The sequence below is a fragment of the Squalius cephalus genome, assembly GCF_949319135.1.
Source record: "Squalius cephalus genome assembly, chromosome: 5".
NCBI lineage: Eukaryota > Metazoa > Chordata > Actinopteri > Cypriniformes > Leuciscidae > Squalius > Squalius cephalus.
In genome coordinates this window covers 2,674,457-2,691,535 of record NC_137126.1, presented here as the reverse complement: position 1 = coordinate 2,691,535, position 17,079 = coordinate 2,674,457, and the positions used below count along the sequence as shown (strand labels likewise).

General features: G+C 37.2%; 2 protein-coding genes across 2 annotated transcripts in view; one reads left to right on the top strand and one right to left on the bottom strand.

Annotated features, from left to right (window-relative positions):
• astn2 (astrotactin 2) overlaps positions 1-17,079 on the bottom strand; it is a 479,465-nt gene that overhangs the window by 67,529 nt on the left and 394,857 nt on the right. The window lies entirely within an intron of this gene.
• trim32 (tripartite motif containing 32) lies at positions 1,722-10,978 on the top strand. The gene is made up of 2 exons (XM_079873323.1): positions 1,722-1,801; positions 5,981-10,978. Exon 2 carries the CDS (start codon positions 6,007-6,009, stop codon positions 7,984-7,986), a length of 1,980 nt encoding a protein of 659 aa, XP_079729449.1. The 5' UTR covers positions 1,722-1,801; positions 5,981-6,006; the 3' UTR covers positions 7,987-10,978.

Here is a 17,079-nt window from a genome sequence, read left to right as displayed (position 1 = left end):
ATGAGGAAAAGGAGGGGGAGGATGAAGAGGTGTGGCGGGACAGAAAGCAGTCTGAGGCTGTTGTGTCTGCAACCACACAGAGAAGAGTGGATCCAGAGCCTCAGTGTTTGAGCACACAGAGAAACTCCAGGCTGGAGTGATTGCTAACAGCCTACAGTAGGTCTGTGCTTTTTAAATGATGCATTTCTTGCAAAACACTTAATCATATTGAGATGAAGCAGCGCATTTCGAAGTGTCTCTCCACCGAAAATAAAACATCTGGCTGTACAAACATGTGTGTTCTCCCTCTTTGCTTGTGTGACCTTAACCATTTTTTTAAAACTATGCCATCTGCCTTGAGCCGACACTAGGGAAACAGAGTTTGAGTTTCAACAGACAACCGAGTTGAAAAGAGACAGCGATACAAACACTGATCTATATAATGACATATGTCAATTCTATATAGATCAGTGGATACAACACTGGGTTGCAGAGCATTCTTTACTGACAGAATGAACTACATATCCCATCATGCATTGAGAACGATGTAATCAAATGTTGACTGGCATTTTGTTGACTTTATTATAAAATATAAAATATTTAATTTATCAAACTACTTAGCTAGCCTATGTATTTACTTATTCGTTTATGCATTATTGTTTGGTCACCATCACTTAAAGGGATAGTTCACCAAAAAAAAAAAAGTAAAAATCTGTCATCTCTTAGCCTACTCACCCTCATGTTGTTCCAAACCTGTATGAGTTTCTTTCTTCTGCTGAACACAAAATAAGATATTTTGAAGATTGTCTATTTAACTGTATACAAATTCAGACAATTTTGTAAAGTCATTGTTTAATCATTGAGGTTTCTTCTCAATATTTTCTTCCATTTTGTAATGTGACCACTTTTGCAACATTTTTTTTTTAAATAATTTCTTGATAATCTGCATGTCATCCTCTACCATTCAAATACTAATAATTTAATATAAATTACAATATAACCATTACTCTTTGCTATTGAGGTAATTCGATGTAGTATTATGTGCGTTTAACAGAATGACACTTTCAGACAGAGATTTGCTGCCATCTAGCGGTAAATTAATACACTGCAGTTACATTTTATATTAAAATAGTGGGGGAAATGATCATACAAGTTCTTTTCCTTTTTTCATGCATCTATAGAAAATTGTAATGAAGCATAATTTAAATATTTTATGACACATCTGAATATATATTAGTATTTTCATATTATGTCTGTGTAATCTTTAACGATAACAGCGGTCATTCTCTGATCAATTGTTGTAATATAATATAATATAATATAATATAATATAATATAATATAATATAATAATATCTTCGTTCAATATTTTATAAACGCAATTCAGCTTTACTTTATAGCAGCACTCTGAATATTTCTGAAGCATTTTTCTGACTGTTTTTAATTTAATTTAATGTAATGAATTTAATTTAACACTTAGATTTTTATATTCTCAATAATATAATTATTATTCGCTGGTTTTCTTCTTCTTCCTCCTCTCTTTTTTCTTTTTCTTTTTTCTTTCGGATCCACCCATGTGTTTCCAGCAGCAGTCCTTACTTTTAATAAACTTTGCGCATCACGCATGACAACAGCAGCCTCTCACCTGATTGGCTCTTTCGCACATCACGCTTCCGCGGCAGCCAACGAAATCTCACTGGGGGCGGGACTTACACAAAGAATCAACCTCCGTTATGACGTCACCTCCGCAGTGTCGCGCGCACTCGCTGACATGAGAGACGCGCGCGTCGTCACATCAAGCAAAAGCTACTGTTGAACTAAAGGTAGGAGATCATGTAACAATCAACAGTTAAACCCGCATGAATGTTTTTCGCATGCTTTTATGACTGCGCTTTCATTTTGGTGTGCATGCACGCAGAAGACAGTAATGACGATACTCAGATCGCAGTGTTTTGAAGCTTGGGCCTGTCAATCAGATGATTAGACATATATATAACTACATATAACCTGCATAAGTGTGACTATATATGCATGCATTACACTAGTACAAGAAATGACAGTGCGTGGTCCAGAAACATGATGGTGATTTTACAGCTAGCCATTTTGCCACCAAAATAAACAAGACAGGCTGTTGCTGCTGAGTTGTTTTTAAAAAGTAAAATTGCATTAAGTTAATATAAGCCCTAGCATTTGAAAATGGATTGTATTATTATTATTTTTTGTGGAATAATATGATCATGTTGAGGTGCAAATGCATCAGTAGGTGTGGTAGGACAGCCAGTAATACAGAAACAACATCAGTGCATGTCATCATCAGACTGTTTTTGTAATGACGTGACATTTTCTCATGGTTTCCTTCCCATCCCATCCATTGCTCTGGACTCTAATAACGTCATTGTTAATGGATAATTATGGAAGCTTGTTTCTGCCACAGAATAAAACATCTGAAAAGATAATTGCAACTTTTTATCTCACAACTGCGAGTTTACATCGTATAAAGTACAAGATATAAAGTCGCAATTGTGTGATTTAAAGATATCATTTTTTGATATAAAGTTGCAATTGTGTGATTTAAAGATATCATTTTTTGATATAAAGTTGCAATTGTATGTTATAAAGTCAGAATTGCGAGATATAAAGTCAGAATTGCGAGATATAAAGTTAAAATTGCGAGATATAGACTCAGAATTGTGAGAGATAAAGTCAGAATTGCGAGATATAAAGTCAGAATTGTGAGATATAAAGTCAGAATTGCGAGATATAAAGTTAAAATTGCGAGATATAGACTCAGAATTGCGAGATATAAAGTCAGAATTGCGGGATATAAAGTCAGAATTGCGGGATATAAAGTCAGAATTGCGGGATATAAAGTCAGAATTGCGGGATATAAAGTCAGAATTGCGAGATATAAAGTCAGAATTGCGGGATATAAAGTCAGAATTGCGAGATATAAAGTCAGAATTGCGGGATATAAAGTTAGAATTGCGGGATATAAAGTCAGAATTGCGAGATATAAAGTCAGAATTGCGAAATATAAAGTCAGAATTGCGAGATATAAAGTCAGAATTGCGGGATATAAAGTCAGAATTGCGAGATATAAAGTCAGAATTGCGGGATATAAAGTTAGAATTGCGAGATATAAAGTCAGAACGCTCGCGGGTGAAAACGTAAAAATATTTTATCAGATGTGCCTTTCATTTAGACGGTGACGGCGTTTTTGGGGCTTAAAAACGCAAAAAAGTGAAACCACCCTCCATAGTGGAAATCTTAAAAACGCTCCACCATCGCGTTCCCGTCTAAACGGTAAAAACGCAAAAGTCTGCTAGACAGTGAAGGCACCGATCAGTACTTCACATTGCCATCTAGCCGCCTGGAGAGCACACTACATTGAATTTCACACACTTTTGCGTCACCATATGCACGCAGATTTCCCCCACATAACGCTCGTCTAAACGCAGAATAAAAAGTGATCACTTTTGCGTTTTCTCTTCAGATCGTTTCTGTGTAAACGTAGCCAAAGTCAGAATTGCGAGATATAAAGTTAGAATTGCGAGATATAAAGTCAGATTTGCAAGATATAAAGTCAGAATTGCGAGATATAAAGTCAGAATTGCAAGATATAAAGTCACAACTGCGAGTTATAAAGTCAGAATTGCGAGATTAAACGTCGCAATTACCTTTTTTGTTTTTCATTCTGTGGCAGAAACAAGTGTCCATATAGTAATTATTATGTATTTATGTATAGTGTATTTCTTATACTTTGAGCAAGTATGCATACATCAAATTTTCCATAGTTAAATTGCTTCATATATACTATCATTATATCATCCTTGGTATCTGCCAATAAAAAAAAATAAAAAAAATAAATAAATAAATATATATATATATATATATATATATATATATATATATATATATATATAATTTACATTCAGTTTTGTCAAATGTTGGCTTTAAGTCCACACTGTGTATGAAAAATAGCAGTGGACTCAGTGTTTTGTTTTTGAAACGCTGTCAAGAATATCATTATTATTACTATACTTATATTTTACATAACAAATGTAGTATGTCTAACTTTCCTCACCTGGCATCTCTATTTAAATCTGCACCTCGTTATGACTCAGGTGACATGCTTTTAACTCTCTCCCTACTAGCATTTTTTATAAAAAGTTACCATCCACCGCCAGCAATTTTGATCATTTTCACAAAAGTTTCATGTAGGGATGCACCGATACTGCCATTCTTTGCCGGATCGGGTATCGGTTAAACGAGGCCGATCCAAATCCGATACTGTGCGTATAGCCTACTATTCTGTGTTATTGTTAAGCCCCACAAAAGGCACACAAACATTATAAAGCACCATAAAGTTTTCATGCACTATATTATAAGCATTCAGAAGCCATTCTATAGTATAATGTGAGGTAGAAATTAATATTTAAGTCGTTAAATTCAAGTTCACATAAACTCTACCCTCCGCTTAATCATGTTACTCTATGCAGGGTGTCTGTTCTCCATCACAACAATGGAGTAGAGAGCACTATTGTTGTTCTTCACGCGCACAGTAACTGAAATTTAAAACTTTTAAAAGAAAAGTCTGAATAAACTATTGTCTTAATTTTAATAGTATATATAGCCAACATTTTTTTTATCTTTTTGATTTTTTTTATCGTGTTTTTCATGAATGTATTGCACAACAATACAAAGAGCAATGTGTAACGTTTTACCAATATTAGTACTACACTTATTGTCTCGTATTTGTTCCCCACTAAATAATGTTTTTTTTCACTAAATGTTCAGATTTTATAAAATTATTGTGCACTCGTGATTTTTTCTAGAGATAATTCTAGTCTAATCTAGTTTATAATAGCATTTTTGTCATAGATTATGATCATATTTTTTTTTATTTGTTGTTTTTCTTTAGTTAGTACACACAGAGTTATAGAAATTCTAGCCTACTTGATAAAAAAAAAAAAAAACTGCGCTGGTATCGGATCGGTATCGGTATTGGTCAATACTCAGAATTTTTGGGATCAGATCGGTTTTGAAAAAATGGTATCGGTGCATCCCTAGTTTCATGGCCCCCTCCATATTTTGTTCTATGAATATTTAAATATGAAATATTTCAAAAGAAAGAACAGACTCTGCTTAAAAAACAAAACAAATTTGGCTTGTTATCTGAAAACACCATATTATCAGTCCCAGGCATGTTCTGAGAATGTGTAAAAATACAGTGTTGTTGCACATTCACTTTAAAGCAATTTCATGCAGACTACAAATGTAATCGCAGCCTTATAAGGATTAATAGTTGCACTAGGCCATAGCCTATGACAAATACGACCAATAACTTAAAGGATTAGTTCACTTTCAAAAATTTTTTTGCTGATAATTTACTCACCCCGATGTCATCCAAGATATCCATGTCTTTCTTTCTTCAGTGGAAAAGAAATTAAGGTTTTTGAGGAAAACATTCCAGGATTTTTCTACTCAGAATGGACTTCAATGGCAACCAACTATACCAATGTTCAAAGAAGGTTCAAATGTCCGTCTCAATGCAGCTTCAAAGTCTCGACACGATCCCAGTCGAGAAATAATGGTCTTATCTAGCGAAACGATCGGTCATTTTCTTAAAAAAAAAAAAAAATCAATTTTTTTCAACGAATGACCGATCGTTTCGCTAGATAAGACCCTTATTTCTCAACTGGTATCGTGTAGAGACTTTGAAGCTGCTTTGAACATTGGTATAGTTGGTTGCCTTTGAAGTCCTTTCTGAGTAGAACAATCCTGGAATGTTTTCCTCAAAAACCTTAATTTCTTTTCGACTGAAGAAAGAAAGACATGGATATCTTGGATGACATCGGGGTGAGTAAATTATCAGCAAAAATTTTTTAGAAAGTGAACTAACCCTTTAAGTAAAATCACAATTCTTCTTTTTGCAACTTTTTATTATAACTGAACATAATGCACATCAAACACAAAGACATGACTTTTTTCCTCCCCTGTAGACACCCTGTAGGCACTAGAAGGCATCATGGCCACACCAACGTCCCTAGATCCAGATTTGTTCCGGGAGGTGCTGGAATGCCCCATTTGCCTGGAAACCTACAACCAGGATCAGCTTCGACCCAAGCTCCTGCAGTGCGGTCACTCTGTGTGTCGCCAGTGCCTTGAGAAACTCCTCGCCAGCACGATAAACGGTGTGCGCTGCCCATTTTGCAGCAAGGTGTCTCGAATGAGCAGTATTTCCCAGCTGGCTGACAATCTCACCGTGTTGAAGATCATTGACTGTGCGAGTTCTTGTGTCTCCACCATGGGCCTCATGTGCAAGTCTTGTAAAAACCGACTTCCCCGTCAGTACTGCCGTAACTGCAGCGTTGCGTTGTGCGATATTTGTAAAAACGAGGGGCATCAGCGCCAAGGCCACATCGTACAGGCCATTCGCGTGGCTGCCGAACAGTGCCGGAAAGACATCAGCGGGAAGCTTTCTAACTTGCGGGAGGCAATGGGCAATATTCAGAAGAAGAAGGCAGCTATCGACAATGTGACAAAATCACTCCGACTGAAGTACAAGGCTGTACAGCAAGAGTATGCCAAGGCTGAGTTGCGGATCCAAGAGGAACTTGGCCGCTCCCGTCGTGCCTTTGCCACGTCCTTAGCCGAAATAGAGAAGCTGAATGCCCAGATATTGGAAGAGCAGACATACCTGCTCAATATTGCTGAAGTGCAGGTGGTGTCAAGGTGTGACTACCTAACCATGAGGATCAAGCAGACTGATATTGCTCTACTGGAGGAAGGGAGTAACAATGAAGAAGAGGAGTTGGACATAAAAACCAATCTTCCTGTCGTTCTGAAACTACAAGAGCCTGAACTGGTTAAAATGGAGTTTGCAAAACCCATAGACATGGGGCAACTGACCACAAAACCCTGCACTGTCAATGCCGAAGAGGAAGATGGACTTGATTTCGCCGCTGCCGACCCTTTGGACATGTATCGTGATATTGACATGGCGACAACAGTTGAAGATACTGTTTGCGCTTCTCCCGGTAGCTTCAAGTCCAAGTCTGTAGATGGAGGAGGACCATCTACAGGGGCTTCTGGTGGGCAACTTTGTCAGTTCGTGAAAAAGATGGGGTGTAAGGGCAATCTGCCAGGCATGTTCAACTTGCCGGTAAGCATTTGTGTTACACCGCTGGGTGAGGTTCTCGTGGCCGACCGAGGGAATTACCGCATCCAGATCTTCAATCGCAAGGGCTTCCAAAAGGAGATACGGCGCAACCCGAGCAGCATCGACAACTTCGTTTTGAGCTTCCTCGGTGCTGACCTTCCCAACCTCATCCCTCTCTCAATTGCAATCAATGCTCAGGGACTCATCGGTGTCACTGATAACTATGACAACTCTGTGAAGGTTTACACCACCGATGGCCACTGCGTCGCCTGCCACAAGAACCAGCTCATTAAGCCATGGGGAATCGCGGCTATGCCTTCAGGGCAGTTTGTCGTGTCCGATGTCGAGGGTGGGAAGCTGTGGTGCCTGGCCGTGGATCGCAATGTAGGGGTAGTGAACTATAACCGATTATGCTCGGCCGTCAGACCCAAATTTGTAACTTGCGACTCCTCAGGTACAGTCTACTTTACGCAGGGCTTGGGTCTAAACATCGAGAATAGACACAATGAACACCACCTCGAAGGGGGGTTTTCCATCGGCTCGGTGGGAATGGATGGGCAGCTGGGAAAGCAACTCAGCCACTTCTTCTCAGAGAATGAGGACTTCCGTTGCATCACCGGGATGTGTGTGGACTCCAACGGGGACTTGATCGTGACGGACAGTGGGCGTAAGGAGATACTGCAGTTCCCTAAAGAAGGTGGTTACAACATTCTCATTCAGGAGGGCCTTACTTGCCCTGTAGGTGTAGCTGTTACCCAGAAGGGACAACTCCTTGTCTTGGATTGCTGGGACCACTGTGTGAAGGTTTACACGTACTTGCAAAGGAGACGTTCCTCTACGTGTTAAGACTGCTGTGGACACTTTATAATATTAGTCACTTTAATTCAATGGCTTTGTTACAAATGCGTTTGCTTTCTGGACCTGTGACTTGCAGCGGCTGGGATCAAGCAGCTACGCCACAACCATTCACCACTGCCATGGAGCAATTGGATTATGGCTTATGGGTATTATTATGGATGATTTAGGCAAATGGATTTTGAAATATAGCACAACTGATGGCAATAACTGAAAATGTTGTTCTTTATGCGTGGATAAATTCTCATAAGTTTGGTCTTTCTGTGTGTGTGCTGCTGTACTAGCATTAAGATGGTGAGTTAATGACAAAGTAATTTTTTACAAGTGATATTATAGGAATATTCCAGGTTCAGTAGAAGTTAGGCTCAATCAACAGCATTTGTGACATAATGTTGATAATCATAGAAAAAGTCCTCATTTTCTTTAAAAAAATGAAGATTATGGTGAAACAATTACTATGTAAATGGAGTCATGTTTGGAGGATTTAAAAGCAGACGTGTGAAACTTAAGAATTTATAAAACCACTCACAGAACACTAATTTTATGGTACAATTTGTAGATTATTTCAGTTGTAAAGTTGTTCTCTGCATTTATTTTTTAATGGTAGATTTAAAAATTGTTTTGTTCAACACCACAGTCTTGTTAACACTTATTTTACATGTTGTTGCTTTACGTTTGAAACTGAGTTTTAACATTTATGGATTGGCTACATCCACCTTCATTGCAAATGCCTCACTGAAACATAAATATACAGCATATTGTATATAAGGGAATCAACATTATGCCACAAGTGCTATGATTGATCTTAACTCGTGCTGTAACTGTACCAAGAATATTACTAATGGGAAGGTGCTTCATTTGATTTGGAAAATGTGACTCAAAACGTACTGACTCAAAACGCTGCTGTGAGTGTCATGTTCGTGTGTAATCGCTGTAATGAGTTCCTATAATGCCCTCTCTATTAAAGTGCCCCCTCATAACTGAACGACTTTCTGATTTCTGTGACAGTATGAAGTTTCTACTTATTAAAATACAGTTAAACTAAAGAACAGTATGCTTGAAAAATGTTTAAGTTATTGTTACTACAAAGGTTGTATATTATAGTTATTCATTTATTGTGAACTGGTCTGTAGTGTAACCCAGTTTGTACAAGCATTGCTATGTTGCAGGAACCAAAGGCCTGTCAAATTCAGGAGATATGCACAAGCCTATCATGAGAGTAACTGCAATAGATCAACTGAAGTAGGGAAATGACTCAGCAATTTACAACATAATATGAAATGATAATTTGCTTTAAAGTGTCCTTGTATCTGAGAGGTGGATCTTAAAACTATCCTTCTTGAAAGCTTTAGACAGCGCTGAGCTTGTTGTCTTAAAATCTTGGTTATGCTATTAGTAATGTTTAGTTTTCATTTGGGTCTGAATGATCAAACGTGTGCTTGAGCAGATTAAGGCTACATGAAACAATCACATTTAGATTAGGATGGAAACCCATTATCACAATTTAGAACACAATGCAAGTATGCGTTGCATTCTCTATGCTGGTAGACATTAATGCAAACGTCTTGTTTTATGTCCGTTTTCTCTTTACTCTAGGTCAACTACTGTCATCAGCAGTTTCGCTAAGTTGAATATATAGCATATCCAGTTAAATGGCACAGACGTTTACAGGTACCTAATATTACCTTCTTGAGGTTGCTTATTGCCAAACAACGCTAGTATATTGAACCGGACCACGGTATGTTGGCCATGCATTTGCGTAATGTTTCTGGCCTTATTAATTCTAAATCGCTTTGGTTTTAATTTAATAAACGTGCATTTCCAACAAAAGCAGACAACCTGCATTGGCCTTAAATGCACAGGAGATCCAGACATACTAGTCTGCCGTGTCATTAGAAAAGAGTGTGTCTCTTTAGAAATGAAACATGGTTTTCATTGAATTGCCTGGCCATGTTAGAAGTAGAATACAGGTTTATAAAGACCACTTTAATTTTTGCCTTCATGCAACTGTGATTCAGGTAGAATTAAACTGTTAAATTCATCTAGCATTAATCCTAAAATAATAACAAATCACCAATTCTGTTGAAACGCAAGAGTAAAGACACAATGAAAATGGAAATAATGTAACAAACACCTTGTATTCTCCTCTTTCTGCCAGTATGTTCTTGTTTTGGCTGCTTTCCCTGCTCTTATGGCCTTATAAATATGGTCTTGTGTTAGGAATTGTGCTCATCCTTTTAATGGCTTTCACTTAATATAATATGTCATGATATATGTAATAAAATGTCAATTAGTAATAATTTCCTTGCTATAGTCATATTGACCAATTGGTTTATTTCTTAGTATCAAGCATTAATACATGGAGCTTTTCCAATAAATTGGAGTACGCAATCTTTAACAAACAAGATACGGTAATCAAATTTGCACAATAAAAAAGAAGAGCTAAATAGCAATTATCACTATTAAAAAATCTGTTAAGCATCATTATCTTAGATGTATAAAGCAATATATGAAGAATGGGGCCCAGGGATTTTGTTACTTATTTTTACTTTTAGTAAACAAACTAACCTAAATCCACAATGCAATAAATAGTTTTTGTCATTCTGTACATGTATAATAGAAGACCATCATGAGTGAGGGTTTTTTTTTTTTTTTTTTCTTGTTGGTTGTCAAAGCATAATGTGCAACAAATCATAAACAAGTGACATACGACAGGTATAGTCATATGTAAATCGCCCTTTTCTGGGTGTTTAACATTACCCATCATGATTAAGGTCATATCAGTAAGGCCTAAACAATGAGTATTTTCTCAAACTGTTGCGCTTTTGTCAGAGTTTATGGCAGGAGATTCTGAATGGACATATTGCTTTCATAATTCATCTAAACATAATCATGTTCAAGCATTGATGTTGGAGTCAGTGAAATTTGTGTTTGTAATGTTCATGACCAATTGTGTGCAATAAAAGAAACATGTGAGATTGTATGTTTTTTATTTATTTATTTTTTACTTCTACTGTATTAAAGATCTTTGCCTTCATTTTACTGAAAAAATAAGCCATTACCAGGTCAACTGTTGGACACTTTTAATCATGTTTAAAAGCAAACAAATGCATTTTAAACGATTCTGTGGAAAACAGTGTTGGGAAAATAGGTTAAGAAACAATATTTCTAAAGTTATTTAAAATGTCCCAGCTGTCACACGTCTACAATTGCACCATCTGAAGATGATCTGTACATCTGACATCAAAGCATCAGAGGCATGTAATGAAGAGAAAAACTGCTCACAAACGCTAGCAGCTGTTATGTGTATCATCAAAACAGTAGGTTTGGGTAAGCACACATGAATAAGATTTCACAGGAATGGTGTCCCTGCTTGAAAATCCCTGGCCTAGTTCATACCACTAGATTTAAGACGTTGCCACACTCAAAGACTCACTGCACAACTAATCACAGACTAGGTGTTCAAAAGATGCATCCGAAAACAATTAAAGCTACAGTATGGAGGATTTGGCCTCTAGTGGCTGTGAAAAGCAAAGACATAACAAAAAATAAATAAGATATCCATAAATAATGTCTCGCACATTGACTGTCTTCCACTGTTGGTTTGACTCATTGGAAAAAAAAAAAAACCTTCACACTAATGATTTCTATTTTTGGGGGTTGGTTTTAAATCCTATTTAGTCTCTTGAGTTGTCATGATCTCCGAAAAGCCGATCCGATGTTAAAACTCTTGTCTGAAAAAGATTTTTTTAAAAGGTACACTATATGTAACTTTTTTTTTCTTTTTTTTTTTTGTAGTTGCAGTTCAAAGTTAACTAAATCTAAATTATGAGCCAATACATCATCAACCCTTCTTCCAAAACATGTTTTTGTCTTACCATGATTCACTGTGGTAATCCTATAAGTGTTTATATTTTAGACCAGGCGGATTGGTTTATTCTCGTCATATCCATTAATAGAGAAGAGTTATTTTGCTTTGTCGTGTATCTGGTGTGGGAGTGGCAGAGGTTAGTTGTCACAACAAGCAAGAAACGTTGACATGGAGCCACTAAATTACCTGTTTTAAACTAAATCCAAACAGAGGAGAGTCTGCTGGTAAAACAGAACGCGACAAAGCTTGTAATAAAACCAGCATCAACGTTGCCTTGGCTTTTTTAGAGATTGTGAGAACTGAGGGATTTGAAATGTTGTAAAAGCGATGCTTGTTTAATTGAACAAATGAATTGCCACATTTAGATCTCTAACTGAGTTCACTGTAAAGCATTTATTGTGAAGGGTAATATTCATCTGCAAAATTCACGCAGACCGAAGCACAACCAAAACAATGTTCTTCTGCAAAATGCATGCAGGTGTTTTTTTTTTTTTTTGCCACTATATGGGTTATTTGTCAGATGCCTTTTTGAGTTAGCCTATCCATTGAAGTAATTATTATATAAGCAAATCAGGGTAAAGCAAGGAGACATACTATTTTTAACCAAGCAATCTTCAGTACTGCAGCCTTAAATAACCAATAGTGTTGGCTAGCCCTGGTTTATTGCCTCTGTATCGACCTGTAGGCTGTCTGAATTTGTATTTGCTGTCTCAGAGGTGGGTGTTGACTCAGAGGTCATATATGCTGAATGAACATGAACTCATTTTGCACATGTCCAGAATCCACTAGGGTAATATCTGGCGTTCAACACAGAGCAGGGTCCGGTTGCATAAGCCGTACGTAAGTTGCAACTTAGCCAAGTTTAAGCACTAAGTTGCAACTTATGCACAACTAAATATTTTTTAATTGCACCATTAAATGCAACTCTAACCTAAATATTTAGAGAAGCCACCGAATAGGAGTAACAGTTGTAATAATATAGCAGACTGACTGAATTGCATCAATAAGCTCTTGTTCAACACGACAGAATTCAATCCTTTAGACATATATGATAATGTTGACATTTACAATCATTTACATTTTAAAAGAGATTACTTAACAGCGAGCTTGTTAAACTATTGCACTCTTACACATTGTAATACGGTATCAGTCGAATTACCTATTGTTCTTTTTGAAGGTATTACGGTTCAAACGTGATGACATGGCGTTGTGACGTGATTACGTTGTAAAAATGTTTCCTGTTGAAGTTTAGCTGAATAAAGCTGCTGAGGAGATGAATAAGAGAGGAAATAAAAAATAAAAAAACGTTTCGTTTGTTTTCCATAACGGAGTGATGGTGAACTGCACACTCAAGTTTAACAGGTTATGGTATGGGCCCAGTCACGGAAACAAGCGAGCGCTGTGAGTAAAGCCATTCGCAACGTATTACGCGTTATTAAATAGAGCTAACGATCAGGCTTAGATATTAATACCGAAAGTCTGCAATTTTACAAAATGGCAAGCAGAGGGACAGGAATCCTGGCACTGCAGTCTTTGCTTGATGGATCCAAAGATAAATATGATCTTTGGGAAACAAGATTTCTATTCGTATACTTTAAAACTAAAAGAGACTATTTTACACAAGCCCACTGGTGATAACGCAGAACAGCTAGCCGAAGACAGACGGAAGAATGCTGATTGCTATGCTGAACTAGTAAGACTGATAGATGATAAAAGCCTATCACTGATAAGACACGAAGCTGCTGATGATGGCAGGAAAGCCCTAAGAATACTGAAAGAGCATTAATCAGAGAAAAGCAAGCCACGAATAATAAACATGTACACGTCGTTAACCCAGCTACGCATGGACAACGAGAGTGTTACCGACTTCTTAATAAGGACAGAGAACATCATTACAGCCCTGAGAGATGCAGGAGAAACCATGAGTGATGAACTGACCATAGCTATGATTCTCCGCGGACTCTTTCAAGATGCTAGCTGTCCACATAATACAAAATGAGGACGACGTTACTTTCACAGACTTTAAAAGAAGACGAATTCACGAGGAGGCGGAGAAAATTAAAGGAACAGAATCAACAGATAATGTGATGAAGGCACACACAAGACAAGGACGAGGCCCTTTCAATACTAAGCACAGAAAAGAAGAAGTTACCAATGTGACATGTTACAAAGGTCACAAAGCAAGAAAATGTTTCAAAAGAGTGTGGTGCAATCCTTGCAAATTCTTGTGCAAGAAAAAACCAAGATGGCGCCAGAAAGGTTGCAGATGAACAAGACAGTGACCAAGACCATCTCTTCAAAGCAGAATATCACTCAGAATGTGGAAGACCACCAAACAACGTAAAGATGAAAGGCATCATGGTAGACGCTGGAGCAACATTCACATTGTGAGCGACATCAGGATGTTCAAAAGCTTTGACAGCCGAAGTTCAAAAGCTTTGTTAGCCGACGGGACAAAGTGCAGCGGAATGGCGCAACAAAGAGGAACAGGACGGACGACACGAGCACTGACAAAGAGGACTGGATGACAGCACAGAGCACAACTACGAGACACACTATACATGCCTTCATACCCACATGACATTTTCTCAGTAGCAGGAGCAACAATCACCTTCAAAAGAGGAAACAGTCACAAGACTGAAGTAGGTTTGACATCCACGAAAGTGGAAATTTGTTTTATCTGCCAACCATTGAAGAGAGTGTTGACCAGTGCAAAGTGTGTCATGATTTACAAACTTGGCATGAATTTTTGGGTCATTGTAACTATGAAGATGTTCAAAAGTTACAAGGTGTAGTCAGAGTCATGGAGATAAAAGGAAACACAACAAGACAAAATCAGTTATGTGAAGTGTGTATAAAAGGAAAAATCCCTCGGACAAGAAACAGGGAGCCAGACAGAAGGGCAAAGAAACCCTTAGAACTAATTCACACTGATTTGGCCAATCCCATGCCAAGACAGAGCAAAGAAGGATATGCAGTCTTTTACAGATGACTACTCCAGTACTGTGTTAGTGTGCTTTCTAAAGTCTAAAAGTGACACAGTACAAGCCACAAAAAAGTTCTTGGCTGACATAGCACCTTATGGAGAAGTCAAGTGCATCCGTTCAGATAATGGCACTGAATTTACGAGTTGAGATTTTCAAGCACTGTTGACAAAGAATAAGATTAGACATGAAAGGTCTGCACCTTATTCACCTCACCAGAATGGCACAACAGAGAGAGGTTGGAGAACACTCTATGATATGAGCAGATGCTTACTGATAGAAAGCGAGTTACCAGACGTTTAGTGGAACTACACTATGCGAAAACTTTTTCTTCGTCGAAGCAAGAAACCAGGAGACGTTTGGGATCACGTTCAAGAAGTTATTCTTTATTGAGGACTTCGCGTTGACGTGGCTGCAGTTCTTCCAAAGTCTAACTAATGTAACTTTACAAGTTATCTTATAGGCATTTCAGTGGGCTGTCCTTAAAGGTGCTGACCTTACACACAGCCTTAGAGATAACCACTAAATCTAATCATCTAAAGACAATAGAGGCAATTACCCCCAACTGAGATAATGGTACCCCCCAAACTGTTTAACCCCCTGGCTCGTTTTTTTCCTTATCAGTGAAAACAAATAAATAAAATAAAATATTACTTTTTATCTTATATGCTTGTGTTATACATCAATCGATCCTGTTAAGTGTGTATTATTTTTGTGTATACTCACAATAAAAACAAAGTGTTGCGCTTTTCGCCAAATAAAGAAAAATAAACATGATGCGAGTTCTGCCTTCTCTCTGTCAGTGTAGTCCATTCTGAAACGCGTCCGAAAATGAACCATAACTCAGCGAATACTCAGTCAAACAGACATACAGACACACAGGCATGAAGCTTGAATTCTCTTCTTTTAAATGAAGTAATTTATATAAAAAACAAATATTCTCATCTTGTGAAATCTGCATTAAAAGAGAGCGATTCCAGTCGAGCTAATTAGAGCTCATTCAGATGTAATGTGACCCCGCCCACGGAGAGTGCGCGCTATTCAAACGCAAATGACTGAGGCAATCCACGCAAACTGTGAACGCCCACATCAGCTCGAGAAAACACATCAGATCATTGTACTTGTTTACACAGTCTCGCAGCGCTGTGAGGAATAATACTATAATGGAAAATTTACCTCAGAAGTACGAGGAGCAACAGATATGGAATAATGTAGTAAGTTTTTTTTTCATTCTCAAGTGCGGCGCGTATCTGTGCATGAATGAATGAATGAACGGCAGAGATGCCGCTGTTTACCACAACTGGCAAAAGACGGTTTAAATTTGAATCGTTTCTGTCTGTGAATGTTTCGCTTTTAGCAAACTGTATTGCTATAGGCTACTGAGTAAAAATCGAGTGAAATATGTTGAAATAAAATGTATTTGTATAAGCAACGTATTAAACTGCAAATTAACATTTATATTTCTTATAATAAAAACGAAAGTTACTATGTTACAGACATATGAAAGACGACATTTCATTGATTAGTTTTGGATAGATTATACATTTTTACTGTAAAATATCAATTTTTGCTCATGTTAAATATAGTATGTTTTGTCAAAAATAATCAAATAATATGTTATAGTGGTTATTCCAATGTAGCCTAGGCTATATTCAAGTAATGAATCCTTAACTTTGAAATATGTATGATAAAATGTATACTTTAGTTTTTACAAAGAAAGATTACACTTGAATTGTTGTTGTAATTGTAACCTTTTTAATAAAAAAATAAAAAAATACAAGGTAGATGTAAACAAACTAATAAAAGGTAAATATAAGCCTTTTCTTTCAAATAATTTTTTATTGTGTTTTATTAGTGACAAATTTGGGGAGAGGATAAATATTCCAAAACTGAAAATACAGTATGAGAATTAACTGCACAATTACTAGACATGTTTTCCTTTTGATATTATAGGCCAATTTGCAAGCACAATTTGTGGAAAAATAAAAAAAACACGAGATGCTTCCAACTGTTGCTCTTGCATTCTTTCTTGTGACACACCTGAATGAATGGCTCATTAAGTATGTGGGCCAGTATCGTTGACGCCCACTCCGCATATTGCCTTTCCAGACAGAAAGTGTTTTGCAAAATTTAAATCAATGCATTGTGTTATGTGAATGATTAGGCAGGATAATTTTCACATCATTTTGAAGAAACTCTAGGCGACGACATCCATTAGTCAAAAGTCTT

Excerpts from the sequence above, each read along its gene's own strand:
- trim32 (XM_079873323.1), top strand. The coding sequence starts at position 6,007 with ATGGCCACACCAACGTCCCTAGATCCAGATTTGTTCCGGGAGGTGCTG.